The 23,523-nt window shown below is 37.6% G+C and overlaps 1 protein-coding gene across 17 annotated transcripts in view; it reads left to right on the forward strand.

Moving 5' to 3' along the window:
* The window catches only part of KMT2C (lysine methyltransferase 2C), a 199,806-nt gene that overhangs the window by 112,353 nt on the left and 63,930 nt on the right, over positions 1-23,523 (forward strand). For 13 of the 17 annotated variants that reach the window (XM_087730329.1, XM_087730336.1, XM_087730300.1 and 10 more), the window contains 9 exons: positions 1,009-1,122; positions 2,848-3,587; positions 12,928-13,047; positions 15,495-15,611; positions 19,785-19,886; positions 20,069-20,173; positions 21,324-21,505; positions 22,260-22,424; positions 23,029-23,138. In XM_087730329.1, coding sequence (XP_087586455.1) covers positions 1,009-1,122; positions 2,848-3,587; positions 12,928-13,047; positions 15,495-15,611; positions 19,785-19,886; positions 20,069-20,173; positions 21,324-21,505; positions 22,260-22,424; positions 23,029-23,138 — 1,755 coding nt within the window. The remainder of the gene's footprint in view (positions 1-1,008; positions 1,123-2,847; positions 3,588-12,927; positions 13,048-15,494; positions 15,612-19,784; positions 19,887-20,068; positions 20,174-21,323; positions 21,506-22,259; positions 22,425-23,028; positions 23,139-23,523) is intronic. The other 4 variants (XM_087730320.1, XM_087730310.1, XM_087730363.1 and 1 more) reach the window with 3 other exon arrangements.

Here is a 23,523-nt window from a genome sequence, read left to right on the forward strand (position 1 = left end):
TATTACATCAATACAGGCATGCAGTGTTTCACACCCAGGAGAGCACTTCTGCACATTAAAATCAGATTTGGAGCCAATCTCAATGATCATTTCCTCAAAGTTAAAATATCACTTTAAAGTTGGCAGAGTCTGAGAGCAGTTTTTAGGTGCTAAAAGTAGCATCACCTAATAGTTCCTGGCTTTTTGAACTTTAAAGAGACTTTCCTGAACAGAAAGCTATATTCGTTTCACTTGTTTTGTGCTAACATCCGTGGAGGATCAGTTCCTTTTGAGTTAACACTTACTATATACTTTGTTTTTCCTGCACCTACTTTGTCTAGTGCATTTTAATGAATTCCCTTAACTCAAAAAGCTTTTACCGAGGAAAAAAGTAAGTATTTCCTGTTTCTGTGCTCTGTAACGATACTGTCAGCCAAAGAAGTGCTCAGTAGCGCCTTTTTCATGTAAATTCCTGTATTTAATATGGGGAACTCACAGATTAAGGTATCGTAGTTGTAAAGTGGCAAAATTTAGTTTTCATGTTGTTGAACAGGTAGATTGAATATCAGTGTTCCAAGTGCTGACAGTAGATGGAACCTCATATCTGTGCCATAAGCCACTGTAGTATTTAGGTAAAAATTTGAAGCCTTCATGCTACAAGTTCTGTTGAATTTAGCAGACTGGAATTTCAGAAAAGACCTTTTGTATTGCTCAGGTAATGCAGAATTCTGTGACTATGTGTAAATTAAATTTTCACAATTAGGTATATGTAATTGCTTTACAGACATTTTTTACTGTCTGAAAGGTATAAAATAGCTTCAGTGTTAACGAGAAAAAAGCTCTTAATCTTTAAGGAGTACTATATAGTCTCCCTAACCTTCTCATTGCCCTGATTTGTCCTAACTCCTATTGTGTCATTAAATGTGATTCTCTTTAGCCAAAAGGTCAAACAGCGACACCAACTACTGATGCCAAAGTAATAGAACAAACATCATATCAATTTTGATAACTTCTTTGCCTCTCCTTAAGCTTGTACAGGCGAAATGGAAATGGAAAGTGGTGGAGAGGATCGGACATTTCAGGAACAACCCATTACTGGTGATGGCCCTGGTCAAGAAACAGCTGTTGGATGTGTCACAGACGGTAAGAAAGAGCTTTGCAGTCTGAGAAAATGCCAGTACTGAACGCTTCAGAACCCTTTTCCATTCAGTAGGGTTTGTGGTACTTTATAAATTTAAGAGAAAAAAAGTGCCTGGAAAGCAGTAGGAGACAAATTCCATCAGTTCTGTTGTCTGAAGCAAGAGTATTAACTTTTTTGCTGAAGAAGTATTTTATTGCAGGCAAAGATAGTCTTCAGAATATTTGTGTAAGAGAAAATTGTTTTACTTGTTTGGTGGGACTGGCTTTCTGTAAAAGCTGGAAATACAGTTAAATGCTTTTGCACACTGGAGGTTTATAGTAAAAACCACTATTTGTTGCTATTTAAATACAATCGCTCACACTTTGTCTTCCAAGTCTTTTTTGTTTGTAGCTGCAAATAACTGGATTGGATTAATTTCCCCTGGTGTGTTTTGGGGCACACTGTAGAACTTCTTTCCAGTTTATGTGCTTCGTGGTTGTAACTCCACAAGTATCTTTGGTTAAGAATTTCTTCTTTTCTTTTTTCCCTTTGTAAATAAAAGATAATCTGTTTAATAAACAAATGTACTCGTCCAGACAGGGTACGCTGCAGTAGCTTATCATTTATGTTCTGAGAATAAATGCATCGTATCAATCACACATGAAGTACCAGCAAAGAAAAGGATACAAATATGATGGTTTCTGGGTCAAGTCCTCTAAATGTGTTAGGGATTGCTATCACTGGCAAAGAACCTTCCAGTATGTCCCATCCACCTCCAGCCAATGTTGGAGGGTGGTTGCGCTAAGGGCAATCAAGAAACCTGCATTTAAAGCCAAAAGCAAAAAAACTATCTTGCAGATCAGCTGTGATCACTCTGTTACGCATCCCAGCCTGTGGTATAAGGGCCATGATTTAAAACTACCAGTGAAGACATATTCATAATAAAATGCTAGGCTTTGAGCTGTAGTGGCTGAGGAGGTTGTAGCAGTGTGAATTGAAGAAGAGTGCAAGTATAATAGAAAGTAAATGGCCGGTAAGAGAATCGGAGTCCGTCAAAAGAAGATATGAAAAGCCACATTCGGAGCAAAGAATGTGGTTCTCCATGGAATGGATGCAAGACTCTGGAACTCCTTGATGAAGAAAGTTGTGGATGAAAGGTGCTTGATTTGGTTCAAGGGAAGGCTAGACAAATTTTTGAAAGAAATACGTGAGACATTAGTAAATTAAAAAACAACATCAACTGTTTTCATTTCAGGTGATTTCCTAAAGTCTGAAAGGGAGCTAGGAGGGAAATGTTTTTTATTTGTACTTGTCCTGTTCTTCTTATCTGTCTGCTTTTTGGAAGTGTTGGGACAGTTGCTTAAAATACATTAATTTATGCTAGCGTACATCTTCAATATGCAGGAATGAAAAAGGAGAAGCTACTTTTAGCTGCTTACCTGGAAATGTGTGTTCACATTCCTCAAAAATTCATCTTGGGTGTACTTTCTTGTGATGTACTCTGCTGTGTTTCCAGGGAAGAAAAATAATGATCAAACAGTGGGAATATATACTAAAAACGTAGACTACTGTAAACGTAGGTACAAAGAAAGATATTCATGAAGTATATTTTAAGCTACGTATTAAATTGACTTAAGTAAAGTGATATGTACTCGGTGTACTCGATGTGTACCAAGTATACTTGTTGACTGGTACACCTGTGTAAGTTGTTCTTTTTTGCACTGAGCCTTTAATATGGTTGTACTTAGTTACAGGCATATCACCAGAAGAAAAGACCGCAGAACTGGAAACTGAAGTCTCTGTTGAAATTAATTCAGCTGAAATGGAAATGTCTCCTAAAAAGACACCAGCATCTGGTGACAGTCAGACTGAGAAAATGGTGGAAGTGATGGAAGGTGTTCAAGCTGTAATACAGCAGGAGTTAGACAAACAAGTGGAAGAGACACAGCTGCCACAAGGTAGTGCGGAGGTATCAGAAGTATCCACAGTAGACTCTCGGTCTCTGTCTTCAGTACCTGAGACCATAACTGTGACGCCAGAAATACAGGAGGCTGAAAGTAAAGGCGATATTTGTATCCCTGTAGTACAACAACTGGAAATAATAAAAGTGCAAAAAGATGTAGAAAAAGGAGAAACCCATGAAAAATCAGAAACACCAGCTCTTCTGGAAGTAGAAACTACTTCTGCAAATGAAGGTGTTGCAAATAGTTCACCGGTTGGAGACAAACCCATAAAATCACCAGCTGAGACTTACCCCTCACTTCCCCCTTCAGTTAGTATAAACAAGACAAATGCGTCTTCCTCGCCAGATGTTTCGTTAGACTTGCATTCTGCACGGGATGTACAGCACAGTCAGCCCCCAGCATTGCCTTCCGCTGCTGGAAGTGCTCTCCCAACGACTTGCATATCAGTCACTCCAAAAATTGGCATGGGAAAGCCAGCCATCACCAAACGCAAGTTTTCTCCTGGAAGACCCAGATCGAGACAGGTAAGCATGTGGAATATTTCATTACATATTTATGAAGCACATAGTTCAAATTTCAGTATAATGCATTAAATTCACCTATTTTTTAGAACATAGTATGCATTTATTCTCCTAAGTGGATGTGTAGTTCATTTCTTCCAGAAAGTAATTTCATGTTAAATAATTGAAAGATCAGACATCATAAAGGTTCTCTAGTGAGAATTAAAGTTTCTTTTGGCTCACGCTTAGAGCAGAAGAAAAGAAAATTTGTTATATTTTTAATACATATGCTACAAATGCGGATATACATAATGCTGTGCCTTTTAACTTATCTCTTAATTTTTTTCATATATGCGTTTATCTTGGCTAGTACTCTCAAACTGGCTGAACATTTCTTGAGCTGGCTCTTGAAATGTTCAGTTTTACTGTTCTTAAACTGGCTTTCTAGAAAAACCTGCAACAACTCCTGTTTCTGGCATGCTGCCAGATATTATCTTTATCGACATTTTTAATGGTGTTGCAAATAATTTGATGGTTTTGTTACATTAGCAAATACCACGTAAGATCTGTCTCATATAAATTGTTGTGGTTTGATGAGGATTAAATTTGTTAAGTGAAAAGAATCCTCAAGTCTGTCGCCTCCTGCAACATCTTGCTCGGTATTGGAGTTGCGTAGTTGTGGGGAAAATGGTTCATCAATCTCTAGGATTTATTTTTTGTTTGTAAATTCTACACAAAAAGTATGTCAGTGTGACAAACGAATGTTTCATTTCTGTTCTCATCACAATTTAGTCTTTAGGACTTCTAGGTTGATGATTTCATGCTTTTCTGAACTTAGCGTTAAAAGAGTTTTTTATATATTGCACAATTCTTTCCATTTTAACATGTTACCTAAGGGTTCAAAATTCTTGGTTCTTAAGGTATGAGAGAATAGTGTTCTGAAAGGATTAAAAGTATATAATAAAGGCAACAAACAAAATAAACTAAATTTTGAAGGTTTTAGAGTATCTCTGGGGTTTTTTTTACCCACATATACAAGCATGTATAAAAATAATTTTTCTTAATACTCTGTACTGTCTTAAAAATGAAATTTCTTTTCTCAGTTTATCATGCAAATTGAAAAGGGGTGGGGTTCTTAGGCAGTCTAAAATGAATTCAGGTTTTCTGCTGGGGAAGTTTATTTGTCTTCTTTCGTCTTCTAGTAAGAGCTGTATTTATTTTTCTGTGCAATTTGCCCCTACTCTGCGTTGGAACCAGCATCACGATACTGGTAATAAAATTAGTTAACCGCTGGAGAACCCGTTGAGGAAAACATGAAGGCTGACCCCAACCGTAAATGCCTGTAGCAGAATAGATACACATCTTAAAAAACAAAAAAATAAGCTGTAAAAGTAGCAGTTTGTATATTCTATGTTCAATAGAGTATAGGCATTAACCTCTTAACATGTGGTGTGAGTAATGCAAATAAAACTGAGGGAAATTATGGTTCAGAAGTCAGGTGGAACACAAAATCCTAGCTGCGATGCTAAATCAATATAATCTGTTCAACAGTTTGCAAATTATATTTTAAAATAAAAAGGTACTTAGCAGCTTAGCAGTACCTGTTGTAGAACTGCACAAGTTACTTGTAAAATTCATGATCTGTCTTGTAAAAGTGTGTTGGAAGTCTGTGAAGGTTTCTTTGGATTTCGATTATCTTTGTCTTGCGCCTTAAACACGTATTAAGATGGAACTTCTGTGAAGTGAATAGCAATTTTCTGGTAAGAAAAGCATGGGCATACTTTAAGTCCCAGTACACTTTCTTATTTTCCATTGATTATTCAGTTTTAGCACAGATCGGCACCTCGTGGAAGTCAGTGAAAAATTGCCTTGAGTAAGGACTGAAAAAAAATGAAGACCCTACAGATACTTGATTACTGAAAAATAGACATTATTTTCCTCACCTTCTGCTAGTAATCTAAATTCAGCTTAACTAGCTGGGAGGGATTTGGCCTTGGGGATCTTTTTCAGACTCTTCATCAGTCAGTTTTTACTTTTGTTCATCTGATTTTCCGTGTTGGACGTGAAGGATGCAAGTTTCATACCTGTAGATAATGTGTATTTTGAAAAAAGAGAAAAAGCTTGTCTATAATAGATGTTTTCTAAAACCAGCTTTTATATTAGTACCTTACTTCTGTTTCCACTGAGTTTAGGAATTCTGTGTTGATTTTGGTGCAGTTAGATTTTTCTAGGTCACTGTGCAGTAAGGTATATATCATATTTGCAGAAATATGTTTATGCCTTAAACAGTCACAAAATAATCTCTGGTGCTGTAAGTTTGCCCTGTTAACTTCCTACTTTGGGCCTTTGCTGAGGGACTGAAACCTGTCAAATGGCGGTCTGTACACTATAAATTAAGAGATTTAGAAATGTCCAGTTACAGGTAGGTGCTTTCCTTTCAAGAAAGATGTAATCAGACAAATCCACAATGTTTTAGCCTCTGGATTGCACACAGAGATTGGTTTAGGTTTGGGTTTGGGGTTTTTTTTTTAATTACTATTTTTGCTGTAAACATTCAGGTTTTTTAAAGGATTTTGTACTTTTCCAAGCTGAAAGTTGAGGATAGGAGGAGAAACCTCTTAATATATTTGGTTGTCAAAGAACACCTTGTGTTTTTATCTAATTGTGCTCAATTTATATCATCTTAAAAAGTGCACTTGTGATTTTTTTTGTTAATATTTGTTTCAGTTCTCCAGAGAAAAAATGCTATATTTTTCTGATATTTGTGCCAGCAGCCCTATAGATTACTTCCTTTATAATCAACTCATTACGTATGATTTTAGCAACTGATTCACAAACTGGCAGAAGAAAGAAGGCGGCTCATAGCTGTAACTGTGATCTGCCTCCTGGTGCTCTCTCTTGCCTGCCATCAGTGCTCTCCAGGCACTCAGGTGTGCCGGGGGCTGGTGTGGTTTCCTGCTACATGACAATTCTTTGGGACAGGTTTGAAGGCAAGAAAGAAGGTTTTCACCAGGTATAAAACCAAAGAATTAAGACCTCGTGTTTCTTTTGTGTCATACTCCGCAGACACTTCAAAATGGATGTTTTCTCCCAATTCTGGCTTCGGGAGAGCATCCTATTGGTCAGGTGCTGGCAGCTGAGAAAAGTGCAGCTTTCTGCTGTTCCATCTTATTTTCCATGCCAAGTGTGGCCTCACCACTGAAGAAGGGACATAAACTTAATTTAAAACATTTTAGCCTAACACAGTGTTTCAGTGCTTGTCTGTCCGAAAATGATCACGTTGATCCAAAACAAGTAAAAAGTGGGTAAAACAATTCTGGAGGAAAAAATGCTTCTATGAAGTTATAGGTATAGCAGTTCGGAGTAAACCAGGTCATGTGTGGTTCTCCTCTGGGTGTCACTAAAGAGGAATTTCGCCTTCTAAAAAGCAGGTTAATTTTATCGGTTTGAGGTCTGCTTTCTGTTTAAAAAATAACACGTAATGCTGCTGTGTCGCTTTCTGCCAGGACCGAGGTTATGCAATACAAATGTCACCCTGCAGCTGGATGAGTTCTTAGCAACATGTCTTAGAGGGCAGTGAAATAAGAGAGAAAAGTTACACAAGTAGGATTGGGTTCTTTTTATTGATTAAAGAGGTTGTGGCTCCTATACTTGGTGAAGCTAACATTGGCTCCACAGCTGCTTGCTTTTGTTGCACAAAGGAACCGTCGTGGCGGTGGCAATGACACAGGTTTAAAACAGATAGTCCTAAAGAGTCTGATGACTCCGTGGACCCTGAAGACAAGCCAACATTAGCCAGTTTCCACAGGCGGCAATATTCTTCGCTTTCTTCTAGAAGATTTAAATCTTTTAATATGTAGTTTACCTTGTTGGAATGTCCTGTTCCTGTTTAAAAGGGGAAAAAAAACCCAACAAAACAAAAACAAACAAAAAACCCAAAAACAAAACCAAAAAACCCAACATTGCAATGGGTTTATGGAACTTCATAGGAAGAAGAATAGGAAAAACAAATTCTCTGGATCCTGAATATATGCCTCCTCAATTTTATAAGACAACATGCTTCACTGGAGTTGGGGGAATCCATGTAAAGGAATGGTTTCTGATTTGGATTTGTTTTCATTAAATTTAGTGTATTGTGTTGGGTAGTAGGCTGAATGATTATCCCTTTCTTCAAAACCTATTAATACAATTGCTAATAAAATATATTTGAATAATTATTCAGTTTCACTATTGAATACAAAGTTACGCATAATCCGAAGTGATTTCCTGTATTGGATCTTGGTAGTTTGCATTTGTAATAGGCTTTAGTGATGTGTCTGCAACAGCACTATTTTGAAAGGACTAAAACCCATCTCACAAACCGTGAAGACAATATTCTGCTTAAAAAGACTTCATGAGTCCGTTCCAGGGCTGCGCTGTCAGTGTTGCTGTTGTCACCACCCTGATCCCCCCTAACATTTTTGCAGGCATCACTCCTTTGGTTAGAAGCAACAGGAGAAGATCCATCTTCTAAACAAAAGCTTATTCCACTTTGGAGAACATGTTCTTTCTGAGTCGGCATAAAAACTCCTATCATTAAAGTGCGCTTCTGCTAACAGTGTTTGTTAGGATAGCGTATTATCCATACCTTCAGCTACAGGTAAGCTTTAAATCTGCGTCCAGCCCAGCGAGAGGACCCTCTGTCTGCCAGGCTTAGCATTTCACTGACTTCCCATGGATATTGGTCCATGGGCTGTCTCTTCTCTGTTTCTGGTATCCTACTCCATAATGGAGCCAAATTGTTTTTTTACATATATCCGAAGTTTAGTTATTTGTAGATCAGAGATACTCGCTAGTAGCTGCCAGCGTGATAAAGTTTTTACAGTGCTGTCCTCAGAGTTGTGTCTGTAGGGCATCTTCTCCATGGAATAGGCAGATTCTCCACCCTTGCCTACAAACTGCAAATTTATGCTGGGGACAGGACCTCTCTTTGATCTTTTTCGTATTTTTTTTTTTTCTGAAATAGTAATCTTAAAAGAAATTATCATGTAAGTTTATTAATGACTAATCCGAGGTATATCTAGTTTGAAATAAATCTTCACAAGGAAAATGGGTATTGTTTTCTGTGAAGGTATACTTCAAATGGTATTGCGTATATTCTATGTATCCGAAGTAAACAAATTTGAAGTTCTTACTTTGCAACAGCACTGTCTACTGGAAAGCATAATATGAAGTCAGTAAATGGAGGGCGTTACTATATATGTGGCATTGTAAGACTGGTAGGTAAAGAGGTGAGAATGGTCTGTAGAATAGTATTGAATAGAAAATAATAACCTTCTACTGGTTTTGCTTTATCGTAAGTATTATTTTAGAATGCGTTCCATAGAAAATACTATGATTAGAGGTATTTAATTTTCATCATGAAGAAATTGGTGATCACTATTCCGTGGCTCACTACATATTTCTAGGTGTGTTAAGAGATTTCCTAAAATGACACTGAAAAATGCAAAGCACCGTGGTGGGTTCGCATGTATGTTCTTTCTTGGGTATTATGGCTTTTTTGCTGTCTTCCATTACATGGTACCACTAAGTATGTTGTTGTAGTGGTAGATGTTGGGGGAAAAAAAAAAAGATTAAAAAGGGTCTTTTTTCAGGATTAGTTTTTGTTACGGTTTTTATGTTTTTTTTTTTAATGAGGGGAGCTTTATTTTAAACAGATGGAATTTTGTTCACAACCCTAAAATTACATTAAATATTAAAATGCAAATCCAGGTTTGTGCATTTGCGATTGCAATAGATTTCATAAAGCCTTAAGCAGCTAAGCCCAGTCAGTGGTAATTCAGTGAGATCTCCTGACCCTTGCTGACACTGGGTTTCCTTTTGTTATAATGTGCTTGCAGCTGTGGTGTTCGGTTTGGAGGACTCGGGAATATGATGGAGAATTAGAACTGCCTGTTTCTGTCACAGTACAGAATTCTTGCCGTGGTTCTGCTGTAAATGAACTGAATAGAACTTTCTCTTCAGTCTTGTGTGGTAATAGGCATTAATTAAAAGCCAAAATATAATTAATGCATCTCTTTGATGTAATTCATTTGTTCGTAGTATTGTGGAAGTGTGTGTTTTTAATTAAGTTTATCTGACCAAGAATTCAAATGTTTCTGATCTACAATAAAACTTGGATTAAATTTCCAATTTAATTCTTAACAATATGGTTCATGAATCATATACAATTAATTTTGTTTTGCAAGACCGAATATTTCATATTCAGATTTGGTATCCTATTAGCTTCTTAATCTTTTGAATATACTTAATCACTAGAGAAATGTATCTTCTTGAAAGGAAAATAATTTTGTACATCCCAAATACGAGTAGGTAGTTTAGTTGTTGCTTAAGTGCTTTCAGCACTTTGAGGTCTTGAATTTTGACCCTTAGCCAGCACCTTGCCCCCCTTATAGATTGATGTAAAGATTGTTTCTACAATACACAGATTTTCTTTGTGTTGCTATGCAGATTTTCTTTGGGTTGCCATGTCATAAGAACAGTTACTATGCATTATGAATCTTAGAAATATAGGGAAACAGAAACGAAAATTCAATGAAAGTTTTAACTTATCTTGCTAAAATGGAACATTCTTTGATATTAAAAATATGGCTAGCATAGTAAAGTTAAATTTCTTATTGCCACAAACTTGCTGATGTAATTGCTAACTAGTGTGACAGTGCTTAGTAAAACCATGAGATTTCAACAGAGAACTGATTAGTAAACTGCAGTGCTCTTGATATAACAAAATCAGACTTCAGTCTTCCCTTTCTGCCTGGTGGAAGTTGCTGCGGGCTCAAGGAGTGGTATTCACCCAACCGCAGATATCTGCAGTGTTAAAGATCTGCTGTAGTCACCTTGAGGCTCCCGTCAGAGTCGCTGAAGAGAAGTAGGGGCGTGTAGGGTGAGACTCATCTGACACCTTCCATCCCACGCCACGAGTGGCCTTCTGCAAGCGCCCGTTTCCCTTTGACGACCATGCAGGGAGCCCAGGGTGGTTCAGCAGAGGTAGAGAGTGATGTGTGTTCAGAGGAGTCACCCCGAGAACATGTTTGGCTAGGGGTATCAAACCTCCGTTTCTGTGGAAGTTTGCTTGCTTGCTTTCCGCCCGTTGCTGACCTGGTGCGGTGGTGTCCGTGTTATGTTATGAGTATTATGCCCTCATCTCCTGGATGTGAGCAAGGACTCCCGTCCGTCTCTAGGTTTGCAGGTGCAGAAGGTTTCTGCTCAACACTATTCCTCTGTTAGAGGTTGTTGATCCTTTTGATCTGCCGAGTTGTCTGCGTGATGACCATCTAACTGAAGTCAGGCAAAAAACTGGGATAGCAAATCTTACAGTGTAAGCTGTTTAATTAAGCATGCTCACTTGAACCCAAGTGCAGGTGCTGGCACTGGCAGTTCAGCTGGAATATTTTTTGGAAGCACCTTGGTAGAGGGGGGACAATGATGGGAAGTTGAAAACACAGCGGGAATCTTCTGGCCGCTAAGCAGTTTGTAGGTTGTGTGTCCAAGTACCCCCTTGTATGGACAAAATTGTAAAGTGGTGGGGTGGGTTTTTTGGGTGGTTTTGTTTTTTAAAGTGCCATATTGTCCATATTCCCTTTCCCACGCAGGCATAGCTAAACTCCTAGAAAGCAGTTTTATACTGAATACCACGGTGTCCGCACTGTGGGTTGTACCACTTGGACAATGTTGGCATTTTGAAAATGCAACTTTTATGCGTATTTAAGGTTTTAGGTCGCTGATAAACTTTTTCTTTTGGATCTGTTGTGCCAGTTTGAATACTGAGCTGTGTGAGCGGCTGTAGGTTACTGCCTACCCAGCTCTGCAAGCAGAAGGCGTCGTGAGCTTTTCCTCATCCGCTCGAGGGTAAGCGAGATGTTGGCTCATGCTCACCTTCAGCAGCAGGTTCAGCCAGCCTTACATGGATTAGGGAGGTCTTGCCCGTGATCTTTCTGGCCTGGAATCAGACGGGTTGGTAGCCCTATTTTCAGTCAGTGCAGCTGTTAGTGAAATACCTATTTACAGTCTGAGATTAATATACGTTTTGATGAGTTATTGATTCCAAAGAAACTGTTTCCCACATGTTCTTGATGGAGAACATTTCATTTCAGAAAAGACCCACATTTTGCAAAGCTATCTCGTTTTTCTTAATGCTTATTATTGTATAGACCAGTATTCAAAGGCGTAAATGTGTTTGGGCTTGCCCATGTGAGCAGTTATGCATGTGTGAATGGTTGGGACTATTAGCATGCATGAGGTTATTCCATATCATCCCTGTGATTCTACTGCTGAATGTCATTTTCGAGAAGGTAAGCCTATGCTTTTCATCTGTTTTGCTTCTCATCTTGGTATTCATTATTTCTTACTCTCACAAACTTAGAATTAGGAAAATGTATTATCCTTTAAGTTTTCTAATTGGTAAATTTAGAATGAAGTTATTTATTTTGATGGCTATCTCCTGCAGTCTTTACTCAGGGTTCGAGGAAGTCGTCCACAGATTTTAATGGATATGAGGAACTTCAGCAGGTTTTTTTCTTGTCCATCTTAGCACTTTCTTCTTGTTTTGCCATATTTCTTGTGACAGAGTTATACAATATCTCGCCATGATGAGACTATATAAATAGGGATAATAATCAATTAGTTAAAAAGAGTTTGTAGGTACACCATATGGATGTATATTATTACATTTATATAATCACGTATTAAAATTTGATACCACGGCATAACATGAGAACACTGGCGTGAAAAAACCTTAGTAGTGGGGTTTTACAATGGTTTATTTGTGGCAAACTTGCAGGAAAAAGGTACTTTGTTAATTACCATGGCTGTTTTTCCTTTTTTTTTTTAATGGTTTATTTATATTCCTTTTGTTTCACACGCTTCTCAGACTAGTTGTTGCTGTGATTGTCAGTAGTTTAGACTCAAAAGTCGACTAAGGCCATCTGTTCTTTCAAAATGTGATTTGAAGTGTAAAAGGGGATGTTATCTCATACTACTGTCTCTGTTTGATAAAATTTAGGGATATAATTTGTTGTTGTTATGATTGCTTGCTTTCAATTTGTATTATGCTTTGTTTATAAAACTCATTTTGTTGTACTTAACCATCAGTTTGAGGTTAATATCTGTTTTAGTGTATGTTTCAATGAGAACCTAAAAATTTCCCACCTTCCTCTCACTCAGTGAACTAATTGACTACTTAACGTAGAAATGCCTATGCCTGCATGTGCTTTGCTTTTCAGATTTTTTTTTTTGTTGCTTGCTTTTTTCTTTTTTTTTTCTTTTTTTTCTTTTTTTTTATGTTGCGAAGTTTTATACATCTATTTTCTCACCTACCGTATCCTAGGGGGCTTGGAGTACCAATAATACAGTCAGCCCACCTTCCTGGTCCCCAGACATTTCAGAAGGTCGGGACATTTTTAAATCCAGACAGCTTCCTGGCAGTGCCATTTGGAGCATCAAAGTGGTAAATAATTTGAATTTATTTTCATGTATCCATTGCTATCTTTCTGCTGTAGAGACTAGTCATGAAATTCTGTATCTCACAACTGAATCTTCCATTGTATTACTGTTTTAAGGCCTTTAAAAATTATTGGAACTCTGGAGCTTTCAGGTTTAAAAAAATGTATGCTCTCCAGAGTGTACAGTATGATGGCATTGCCCTGATTTTCAGTGGCAAAGAGTAGCTTGTATTACCAATTTCTTGTGTGTGTTTAGTACTTCAGTTTTTGTCATTGGCTTTACGTAGCTGTCAAAATAAATTACCTGAGAAGGAAAATGTCCTTAAGACTGGCAGTAAGGTAAGCCAGGCATGGGAAGGAGCAGAGATCTGAAGAGTGGCTTGAATTTGTTGCTGTGGAGAAATCTTGCAGAGTGGATTCAAAGTGACATCGTTTTTAGCTTACGGGGGAATAAATAACAACTTTCCTACCTGGTTAGATGGACCAAAGCTTGTATCCACAGTGACGTTTACCGTTAAAAACACCTGAAGAAACTAAGTGGAATTATTATTTTTAAATAAAGGCAAAAAAGCTAAATGATGAAACACTGACAAGCAGCTGTAGCTTCCCAATGATTTATTTTCATCTCACTTTAACTCTCATGCTAATTTTATTTTAATTTGACATTAGCTTAGCTTTTGCTGCTTCAAGCATTAATTTTCAGCTTAATATTCAGCATTAACATTGATACAAGTACGTGCTTATTCCTGTTACTAGTTGTGTGAAAATAACAATACTGATACCTGGTCTGAAACAGACAAAATAAGAAACACGCCAGAAGAGTTTACATCTTAAAAAATTGATGCTTGGATGTCCTGTGTGTGCATATGTATTAACTCCATATATATGTAAGGACAACACTTTTGTTTCACCTTAGTGCATACAAATACTTCAGCCATCAGCAGCATCCTTCCTTTCATTTCCTAAAATAGCATTGCGTTGCATTACCTCATTGTGTAAGAGTAAGTCTATTTAATTTCTCTTTCCATTAATAGATGGATGTTAATAAAATTTTAACATTGGGATGCTTGGATTCTCCCTTTAATTATGACCGTAAAAGTCTATATCTTCCTTAAAACAGGAGTTGGCATATTTGAAAAATATTGTTGGTAACATTGAGCCTATAGTGCTGCTTTCCATCCAGGGAACTCCTGTCTCCATCAGTAGAGACCGCTCATGTCTGTTGGTGACCCCGTCCCCAAGGAGCTTTGTGGTTCCGTCAACATTGTTTTATTGAGTAAATGTTTTGTCTTGGTATTCAAGGTATTTCCAGCAAATGTTTGGATACAGATACCATATCTAGATACTTTGTGGATGGAGTCAGGCTGTATTAGGAGCTGAGATTATTCACAAATTTGAAATGCAATAAATAATCTCATTGCTTATTTCATACTAGGAAAGGTGATTATTTGAGTATATACCATAATTATCATCACTTATACAGATCAGAGGCTCTGAAACATGTTGTAAAGGTGTCTGACATACCAGCCAGAACTCAGGGACATTGTCAATATGTTCTTTCTCTCCCTGGAAAAATATTAAGGAGGATTAGGGATCCTCTTTGTGTTCAGTTCATTTTGAAATTAAAAAAAAAAATAAAAATCATGAAATTCAAACTAAATCACAGTAGTAATATCAGGTAATTATTATTAAAAACATACCTGCTTTTCCACAGTGAATTGTATTTGAACATACTGTGAATACTTCAGAGCACACAACACTGCAACTGTATGTCTGCATCTAAAATAAGGAAGGGGGAAAAAGAAGCTGTCTAAAAACAAGTGGATATTTTGTAAGAAAAACATCGTATAATGGGAAGCGTTGATCTGAGTGTAATTGATATAATTAATATAAAAAGCTCTCTTCGTATCTGTGAATTAAGAGAGTTTGGTGGAGCCAGCTTCTGCGTTGCTTTGGGAGCAGGATTGAGTCCTAATAAATTTCAATGTTTGCTTGATTATTCATAGCATAAGAAAAGAATCTATGATTGCAAGTAACCAAGCGTCCAGACCCTATTCAGAAGTCCCATGACTGTCTGAGCTGACTGTTTAAAAAGAAAAGAAAAATGAATCATAGAATAGAGGATATTTATTTTGGATACTTTGCAACTGTGGGAAAAAAAAATATATTTCCATATTTCCAGTTATTCCTGAGCAGAAAATAAACATCTCTGGTTTTGGCTGCTTTCTCACTGGTGATAAAGGTGATCGTATTATGTCATGTAAGTAGTTAAAGGTATTTCACAGTGATTTATGCAGAGACTTAATGACTATGGCCTAGTGTGCTCATATTCACTTGAAATCATAGGGTGGATTTTTACTTATGCTTTTCCCTAGATGCATTGAACAAGTTTGAATCCCATACAGCAAAAGAACTTCAGGTTGCATTTAATTTGTTATCTTATATTGAATAGGGCCGTGGATCAGGATTCCCAGGGAAGCGGAGGCCACGTGGTGCAGGTCTTTCGGGAAGAGGTGGCAGAGGTAGATCAAAACTGAAAAATGGAGTTGGGACTGTAGTCATTCCAGGGGTAAGAATGTTTATTTTTAAGTCATATTGCAGTCTGTTAATGTAACATCATTTTATTCAGCTATAATTCTTGTATTAAAATACTGTATAAAACCAAAGAGTACTAAGAAGCAGAGTTATTTGATAAAGCCTGGCTATTACTGTTTGTGATGAACTAGAGCACTGCAGTTTAATGGACCTGAAGCAATGTTATGCTGCTCTTGCCACTTAAAGGGACAACTGTTGGGAGTACTCCTTCCATTTCCTCGGGTGGAAAACACGCGGGGTAAAGGCAGCACTCACTGGAACAACACAAAAGGGGGGAGCAAGGCTTGGGCATAAGAATATAACAGCAGCTGTAGCAGATCAGACCAGAGGCTCTTCTACCCAGGGGACCAAAACTGACTGCTGGGGGAAGAGTGCAGAAACAGAAGAGGCCTAGAGGAGGAGACACTTCAACAGTTTGTGGCTTGGTGACTTGCTGAACAGGAGGTGGTATCTTTGTCTTGGGCAGCCTGTGTTGGAGCTTTCGTTCATGAATTTGTCTACTCACTTTTAAAAACTTTTGGAAACCATGTTAACCTTTTTTAGTTCTACAGCTCATCAGCCCGTTGTTTTAAATTGCTGCCTGCTGGTTTCATTGCCTGCTCCTTAGTGCTCTTACAGAAGAGAGAGTGGAGAGTTGTTTTCTATTCACCTCCTCCATCCACACCACTCAGTTTCTATGGATCTCCATCATTTCTTCCCCTTCTCCTTCCACTCTTTCCTTGCAAGTCTGGAGAATCCCAGTACTTTGAGTCGTTCCTTGTGTGGAAGCTACTCCATATTTTTGATCATCCTTGTCAGTTGTTTTGTTGTGTTCATTGTTTTACTGTTTGGACTTTCCATCAGCCTTTCTATACCAGCACTCAGCTTTGTGAAGTTCTTGTGCAGTTCTTCACAGTTGTCTTTCTTAATCTTAATTAATAATGTCGTTCTATCTCAATATTATTGGCAAGCTTTGTTACGTTGCTCCTTGCTTGATTTTTCAGATCGCACGCGAGCGTGTTGAACACCATGGCGTATTAGCAGACATCCCTATCAGATTTCCAGTAGTGCTATTCTCCCACATAGAAAACTGATAATTTATTCTACTCTTTATTTCATGTCTTGTGTCAATATAGGGACCATTCCTCTAATTCTATGTCAGTTTACCTTTTTTTAAGGAGCATTGGTGAAGGACTTTGCCAAAAGAATTCGGTAATGAAGTAAGTTATGTCAGTCAGATTTCCCTGTCCCCAGGCTTGCTGACACCTTCAGAGAGCTCTGGTAGATCTTGATTTACCATAATTAAAGCTTCCTTGACTCTTTAACAAAATATAATATATATCAATGTGTCTGCAAGTTCTCTGTTATGATCAAATGTCAGATATTCTGTAGGACAGTACACAGCTTCGCCCCAGAAACCTTTGAGAAAATGGGAGTTAGATTTGCTGTCTCCCATTCCTACAGCACTGGAGTGATTCTAAGCAAGTTGTTGCTCACTGCAATTGATAGTTAAGCTATTTCATACTTCAGGGAGGCATCCTGTTCCTCATCTTCAGAGAAGGACTTACTCATTTTTATGTCTTTATGAAGTAATTCTGCAGACTCTCTTTAGAGCTGTTCTTTTGTTTTCTTACATACAATCTGTTTTGAGTTTATGCAGCATTGTGCCGCTTTTTGCTGTCTATATAATAATTTCTTGGAATAATGATCTGGGAAAGGAATAAACGTCTCTATCATTGCTCTCTTTAAAAGCTTTGGATGGTCAAGAGTCGTGAGCAAATACGTAATTTTAAACATGTAGGATGAATTCCACTCAAGCTAGTCATAGGTACCTTATTGAATTGCAGGCGTCCACATAATTATTTAGTCCTCAGCACAGGAAAGACATGGACCTGTTGGAAGTCCAGAGGAGGGCCACAGAAATGCTCAGAGGGATGGAACGCCTCTCCTATGAGGAAAGGCTGAGAGAGTTGGGGGTGTTCAGCCTGGAGAAGGGAAGGCTCTGGGGAGACCTTATTGCGGCCTTCCAGTATTGAAAGGGGGCTTATAAGAAAGATGGGGATAGACTTTTTAGTAAGTCCTGTTGCGATAGGACAAGGGGTAATGGTTTTAAACTAAAAGAGGGTAGATTTAGACTAGATACAAGGAAGACATTTTTTACGATGAGGGTGGTGGAACACTGGCCCAGGTTGCCCAGAGAGGTGGTAGATGCACCATCCCTGGAAACATTCAAGGCCAGGCTGGATGGGGCTCTGAGCAACCTGATCTAGTTGAAGATGTCACTGCTCACTGCAGGGGGGACTGGACTAGATGACCTTTAAAGGTCCCTTCCAACCCAAACCATTCTATGATTCTGTGCTACAAAGCACAAATTTGTACTTCAAGGGAAGCTACGTTTTATAGAACAAACTCTTAAAGATTTTTGCAACTGAACAGAGGATATTGAGTTAGGTAAATTGCCATAAATACAAAACGGTCGTCACTTTCCACAATTTCCTATACAAATGTGATCCTGTGACTTGTCAAGTAGATGGCAGCTTCCGAGTTCTAGAGCAGAGGTGAGGCTGTCTTGTGACAGAGTAGATGAAGGTAGCAATACCGAGAGACCGGCCTTTTGCCAGGTAAGTGTTTGAAATGGGAGTATTTTCAGCCCCTTTGCACAAACTGATTCTTACTCAGCATGGGATCATGACCGGTGGACAACTACACAAATTCGGAAATATCTTGGTACATCTTGTGAACAGGGAAGAAGGTGGCTACAGGTTACCCCAAGCTGGGTCACGGCTGGCGTTAGGCAAGCATCAAAATTGAAGGGATTCAAGTCCTTCAAATTCTGCTCTTTTGTATATGCAAGCAATTCGAAGAACTTTGTGGAACCTGTGGAAATACATGCGAAGGAAAAGCTCTCCCTGAACGTATCAAGAGGTGTTTTGGGTGTTTTTTGGTTAATTAGTTAGTTACAGCTGCAGTGCTCTCAACCATACAGTAATTAAAACGCGTTAACAATATACTCCCTTTTTAGCTGTTTCTCAGTAAACACTGATTTTCAGCAACAGTGTATCAGAAGGATTCCTGTAGCTGTTTTAACGGTATTTACATTTGTCTCTAGAGTGATGTTTGGATTTGTAAAATATTTAAATTATTCTTTAAACAAAACTGTCTGTGTAAGACTTAAACTGTATTTAAAATAATCCACATTTATAAAATTAAAACACCTGGTAAAAAAAAGTTACATTTATCTATTATGCAGTTGTTCTTTTACATAAAACTGTGTGTTCTTCTCTTCCAAACTTCCATGGCTGCTGCTGGTTGAGAGAGTAAATAGTTAGGCCTGTTAATTTAAATTCATGGATAGCAAATTCTGCATAGCAGGATTTGCGTGAAAGTCAGAACACAGTTGAAGTCTTTTTTTCTTCTTCCTGAGAAGTATATGTACATGTATACACTGAATTAATAAAGGGCAGGTCGGAGTAACAATCTCTTGATCAAAAGGAGAACCACCATCTGCAGTAAGAGCTTACGGATTGAGATCAAAACAGCCGTTTCAAGTTCAGCGCAAGTTTTTACAGGCAAGATAGATAAGCCTCCTAAAGAAACGGCTTGCGGAGAGTATCTTAACTATTGAAACTTTAGAACTCTTGCTTATTCCTCTAATATACTTGGAACGTTAGCTAAACCACATTTTAGGCAATATGGGAGAAATTACATTTCTGCAATTGCTTTTTGAATTAATACTCCAAAGTATGTCGCTGTAATTAACTTTTCGATGAGAACTTCAGTGTTTATATGTAGGGAACGCAGCAGACTGGTCACAGTATGACAATTTCTGCTTAGTGATTATTTTTTTTCTTAGACTACCTCTTTCCTTCCATTTCCATTTTAAAGTGCAACGGGGTAATGTGTAAAGATGAACAAAGGAGAGGAAGAGAATGTGCCTGTAAAACTGAAATAGTGATGCTTGTACTGATGTGAAAACGTGAATTAATATAGTAATTTCTGAGGAAGGTAACTTTTTATGAAAGTTCATACTGTATGAATAAATACTTGCAAAGCTTGTATTCTGTGGTACTATTAAAAAATTAACATATTTAGAAAATAAGTTTCATCTTGTCTCATGTCTTAGAAAATGTGATGTGCTTGCTATTTATGTGTGTGGTTTTTTTAATAGGTCACAACTATGGATATTTCATCTAACAAAGATGAGGAAGAAAACTCGATGCATAATACAGTTGTCCTCTTCTCTAACAGTGACAAGTTCACTCTCCATCAGGTTAGGATAATAGTTACTGTGTTTTCATTTTGTTTCTCTGCTATCAATTAGAAAAAAATAAATGAATGTTGTCCTTGTTAGGAGTTAAATTATACAGCAAGCTAGTTGGATTTTACAGTTACATGTTTTCAGAATTTAGTGTCTGGCATGTGTTGAAAGTCTGCTGTTTTCTGTCATTTCAGGATATGTGCGTAGTTTGTGGGAGTTTTGGCCAAGGTGCTGAGGGCAGGTTGCTTGCCTGCTCTCAATGTGGTCAGTGTTACCATCCATACTGTGTCAGTATTAAGGTGAGTGCTTTTGTTACATAAAAAAATTACTTGATTACACTTTTTTTCATGTTGTATTTTAATAGCACTATGCTGCCTTTGGTTTTGTGGTAATTAGGGGAGTCATTAACTTGTTAGATATTCAGCAGCTAATGTGACCATTATTTGTATGCAACTTGTGAAAGACTTTAATTAAATGTCATTTTATAGTATGCATTGCCTCAAGAGAAATTAACCTTTTTGTAATTTCACAACCATAAATAGCACTGATTATCCAGCAGTTGGTTAAAATAACAGTTTGAGATATAAGCTTAAAACCTAAATACAAGCAGAATTAAAAACAAAGAAAAAATTATACTGCATCTTTCATTTACTGGGGGTATAAGGTTTAGTTGATTCAATTTGTCTGTTGGCTGTCAGAATTGACAGCAGTTGGAGTGGTTAATTAATACATTTTACATTCATTAGTCTAGGAGAGAATGTGTGAAAATTAAATTTGAATGGTATGAGATGACTTAGCAAGCACGTAATAAGCTATTTACTGCAATATATACACCATACACTCTTTATTATCTAAGTACATCTATGTAAAAGTGGGATTTTTTTAAACACGTCGCAAAACTTTGTTTTCAATGTACTTTACTGAGTGCCATATGCATATTTCACGTAACTGTAATTTGGCTTTGCATTTATATACTACTCTTACATTATATATTAATTACAATAAATCAGTTGTTTGCTTCAGATGACTAAAACCCCAGCACTGGTTATCACAGGTAATTTAGGAAAGATACAGGATTTGTAGTGACCTGATGCCTGGCTTTACTACATAGCTGGAAAAAAAGCAGCTGTATGTTCTTCTTCCCTGCAGAACCAGCTACTCCTATAAGGAGTAAACTGTTTCCTACATGTAGATCCAGTGCGGTTTATATTCTCTGGTATGCTAGTTTATCCGAAGAAACAGTATCAACAATCAGTAATTACAGTTCCTTTCTGTTTAATCCATTCCTGTTTATTGAAGCTTTGGAAAGTCTAATTGATAAACAGCTACTTGTGATGTGGATGGTGTGGACAGACGAGTATCCTCTGCTCCACTAGCCAGACCTTAATTTATACAATGATCGCACTTCATAGAGCAGTTTTCAAATAATTTTCACCTTGCCATTTGCAGATTACTAAAGTGGTGCTTAGCAAAGGTTGGAGGTGCCTGGAGTGCACAGTGTGTGAAGCCTGTGGGAAGGCGACAGACCCAGGAAGACTGCTTCTCTGTGATGACTGCGACATCAGCTACCACACGTACTGCTTGGATCCACCCCTGCAGACCGTTCCAAAGGGAGGCTGGAAGTGCAAATGGTGTGTTTGGTTCTGGGGTCAGAAATATTGACTGCTGGACTCTTTTGTTTCTTTTTGTCACTTCGTATTTGCAATGTCAGTTGAACTGTAAGAACGTTTTACTTGTATTTGTCAGGTGTATTAAACAAAGGAAACAAAATACTTTTGAATTGTTTCATTCAATTATCAATTTAGTAGGGAAATAATACTGTTTCTTCATGCCAAAAACCAAGTAAGTAGAGATGGATAACATTTCTTTTTTGAAACTCGTAGCCAAAAAGAAAAAAAAATCCAGTTTACGTTCATTGGAACGTTTATTCCAACATTCAGTCGGAAAATGAATGGGCACTTCAACAAATCGTTCTCATAATAAAACCCTTGGAAACCATTCATGTTACTTGGGTGAAACACAGAATAGGTTTCTCACATGGTTAAGTCTCCATATCTCAAAGTGAATGGCAACTGGAAGCAGGAACTCCTTTGACCTGTTGAGCTGTTACAAACACCCATCTGCCTGTTTTTGCAGATTGAAAGGACTTCTTACTTAGGAACTTTCTTTAAAAAGTATAAAAAATGTTGGTAATTCTAAATAATACATTTTCATTCGATTAAAATATTGTTTGACCTGAAATGAGTGTTCCTCTTCCTCCCAGACCCAAAGTGGTTAGTGAACTAAAACTTAATTCCTTACCCAGTTCTAAGTAGGAGGGTTTTAAAGCCACAAAATAATCTTCCTGTGAACTGAAAGTAATAGATCGTTTTGTCTGTTCTGCAGGTGTGTTTGGTGCAGACACTGTGGAGCAACTTCTCCAGGTTTAAGATGTGAATGGCAAAATAATTACACACAGTGTGCTCCCTGTGCAAGTTTGTCTACCTGCCCAATCTGCTATCGCACTTACAGGGATGAAGAGCTTATAATTCAGTGTAGACAATGTGATCGGTAAGGATTTCTAATATTTTACAGGTTTTACCTGTTTAAGGCTTATTTTAATTTTTTTCCCCTAATGTAAAAGCATAAAGATGAAGGGAATGGTCTTGTGGTAAAGAGCACTGGATTGAGTCTCAGAAGTCTCTTATTAGTTCATTCCTAGTTGTACCACAGACTTAATTATACGACTCTGGGCAAATTGATTAATCACTCTGTGCCTCATTTTACCTCTCTGTAAAAATAAAACTATTTTACCTCGCAAGACTGTTGTTGTGAGGCTAAATCTGGAATGCATTGTATGAAGTAAGTAGCTAAAATGATTGCAATGTAGGGAGAAAATTATAATACTAAGATGTATTTGCTTCCGGGATAATGTTTTATAGAGATTTCCTTCCTGTGAAGGGAAATAGGTAACCTGATACTGTATATACAGTATTTAACACACACCACCATAGGGGAATGCTGTATACGGAGAACCTGATTCATCATTTCTCCCTAAAAGAATTTAAACTAAATAAGTATTTCACATTTACTTGGACCATATAGTGATATTTGGGTCTCCTAAAACACCACATATTTCCTTTAAATTGTATTTTTTCCCCCACTTAATTTCTAGATGGATGCATGCAATCTGTCAGAACTTAAACACAGAGGAGGAAGTGGAAAACATAGCTGATATGGGTTTTGACTGTACCATTTGTAGGCCATACATACCACCAACAAACGGTAAGAAGACAATTGAAACCAATGGCAGGATTGCACACTGCGATAAATAGGTCTGGGAATGTGTTACGGTTCTTTTCTCTGGTGGAGGTTTGGCTCATGGTAGAAGTAAGATATTTAATGTTTATTTTAAGGGCCCTTCTGGAAGTGTCCTCAGCTCTTTCGCACCCTCTACTGATTGGCTGCAAGGCCAAAGAAAACCTAGCAGAGGGAATTCTGGATAGATTTGTTGAAGATAATTTGGGTAAATGACTAAAAACATTTGGTATTGAAAGGGTAAAAGGCATCTCGCTTTGTCAAGTGGAAGGAAGAAAGCCCAGTTCTCTGAAGTTCTTAACTGCAGAAGAATCTGAAAATCAATTCTAAGCAGAAAAACTTTCTATATTTC

This window comes from Nipponia nippon, unplaced genomic scaffold (assembly GCF_047370975.1).
Source record: "Nipponia nippon isolate SJK-2023a ecotype South Korea unplaced genomic scaffold, ASM4737097v1 scaffold_1, whole genome shotgun sequence".
Taxonomy (NCBI): domain Eukaryota; kingdom Metazoa; phylum Chordata; class Aves; order Pelecaniformes; family Threskiornithidae; genus Nipponia; species Nipponia nippon.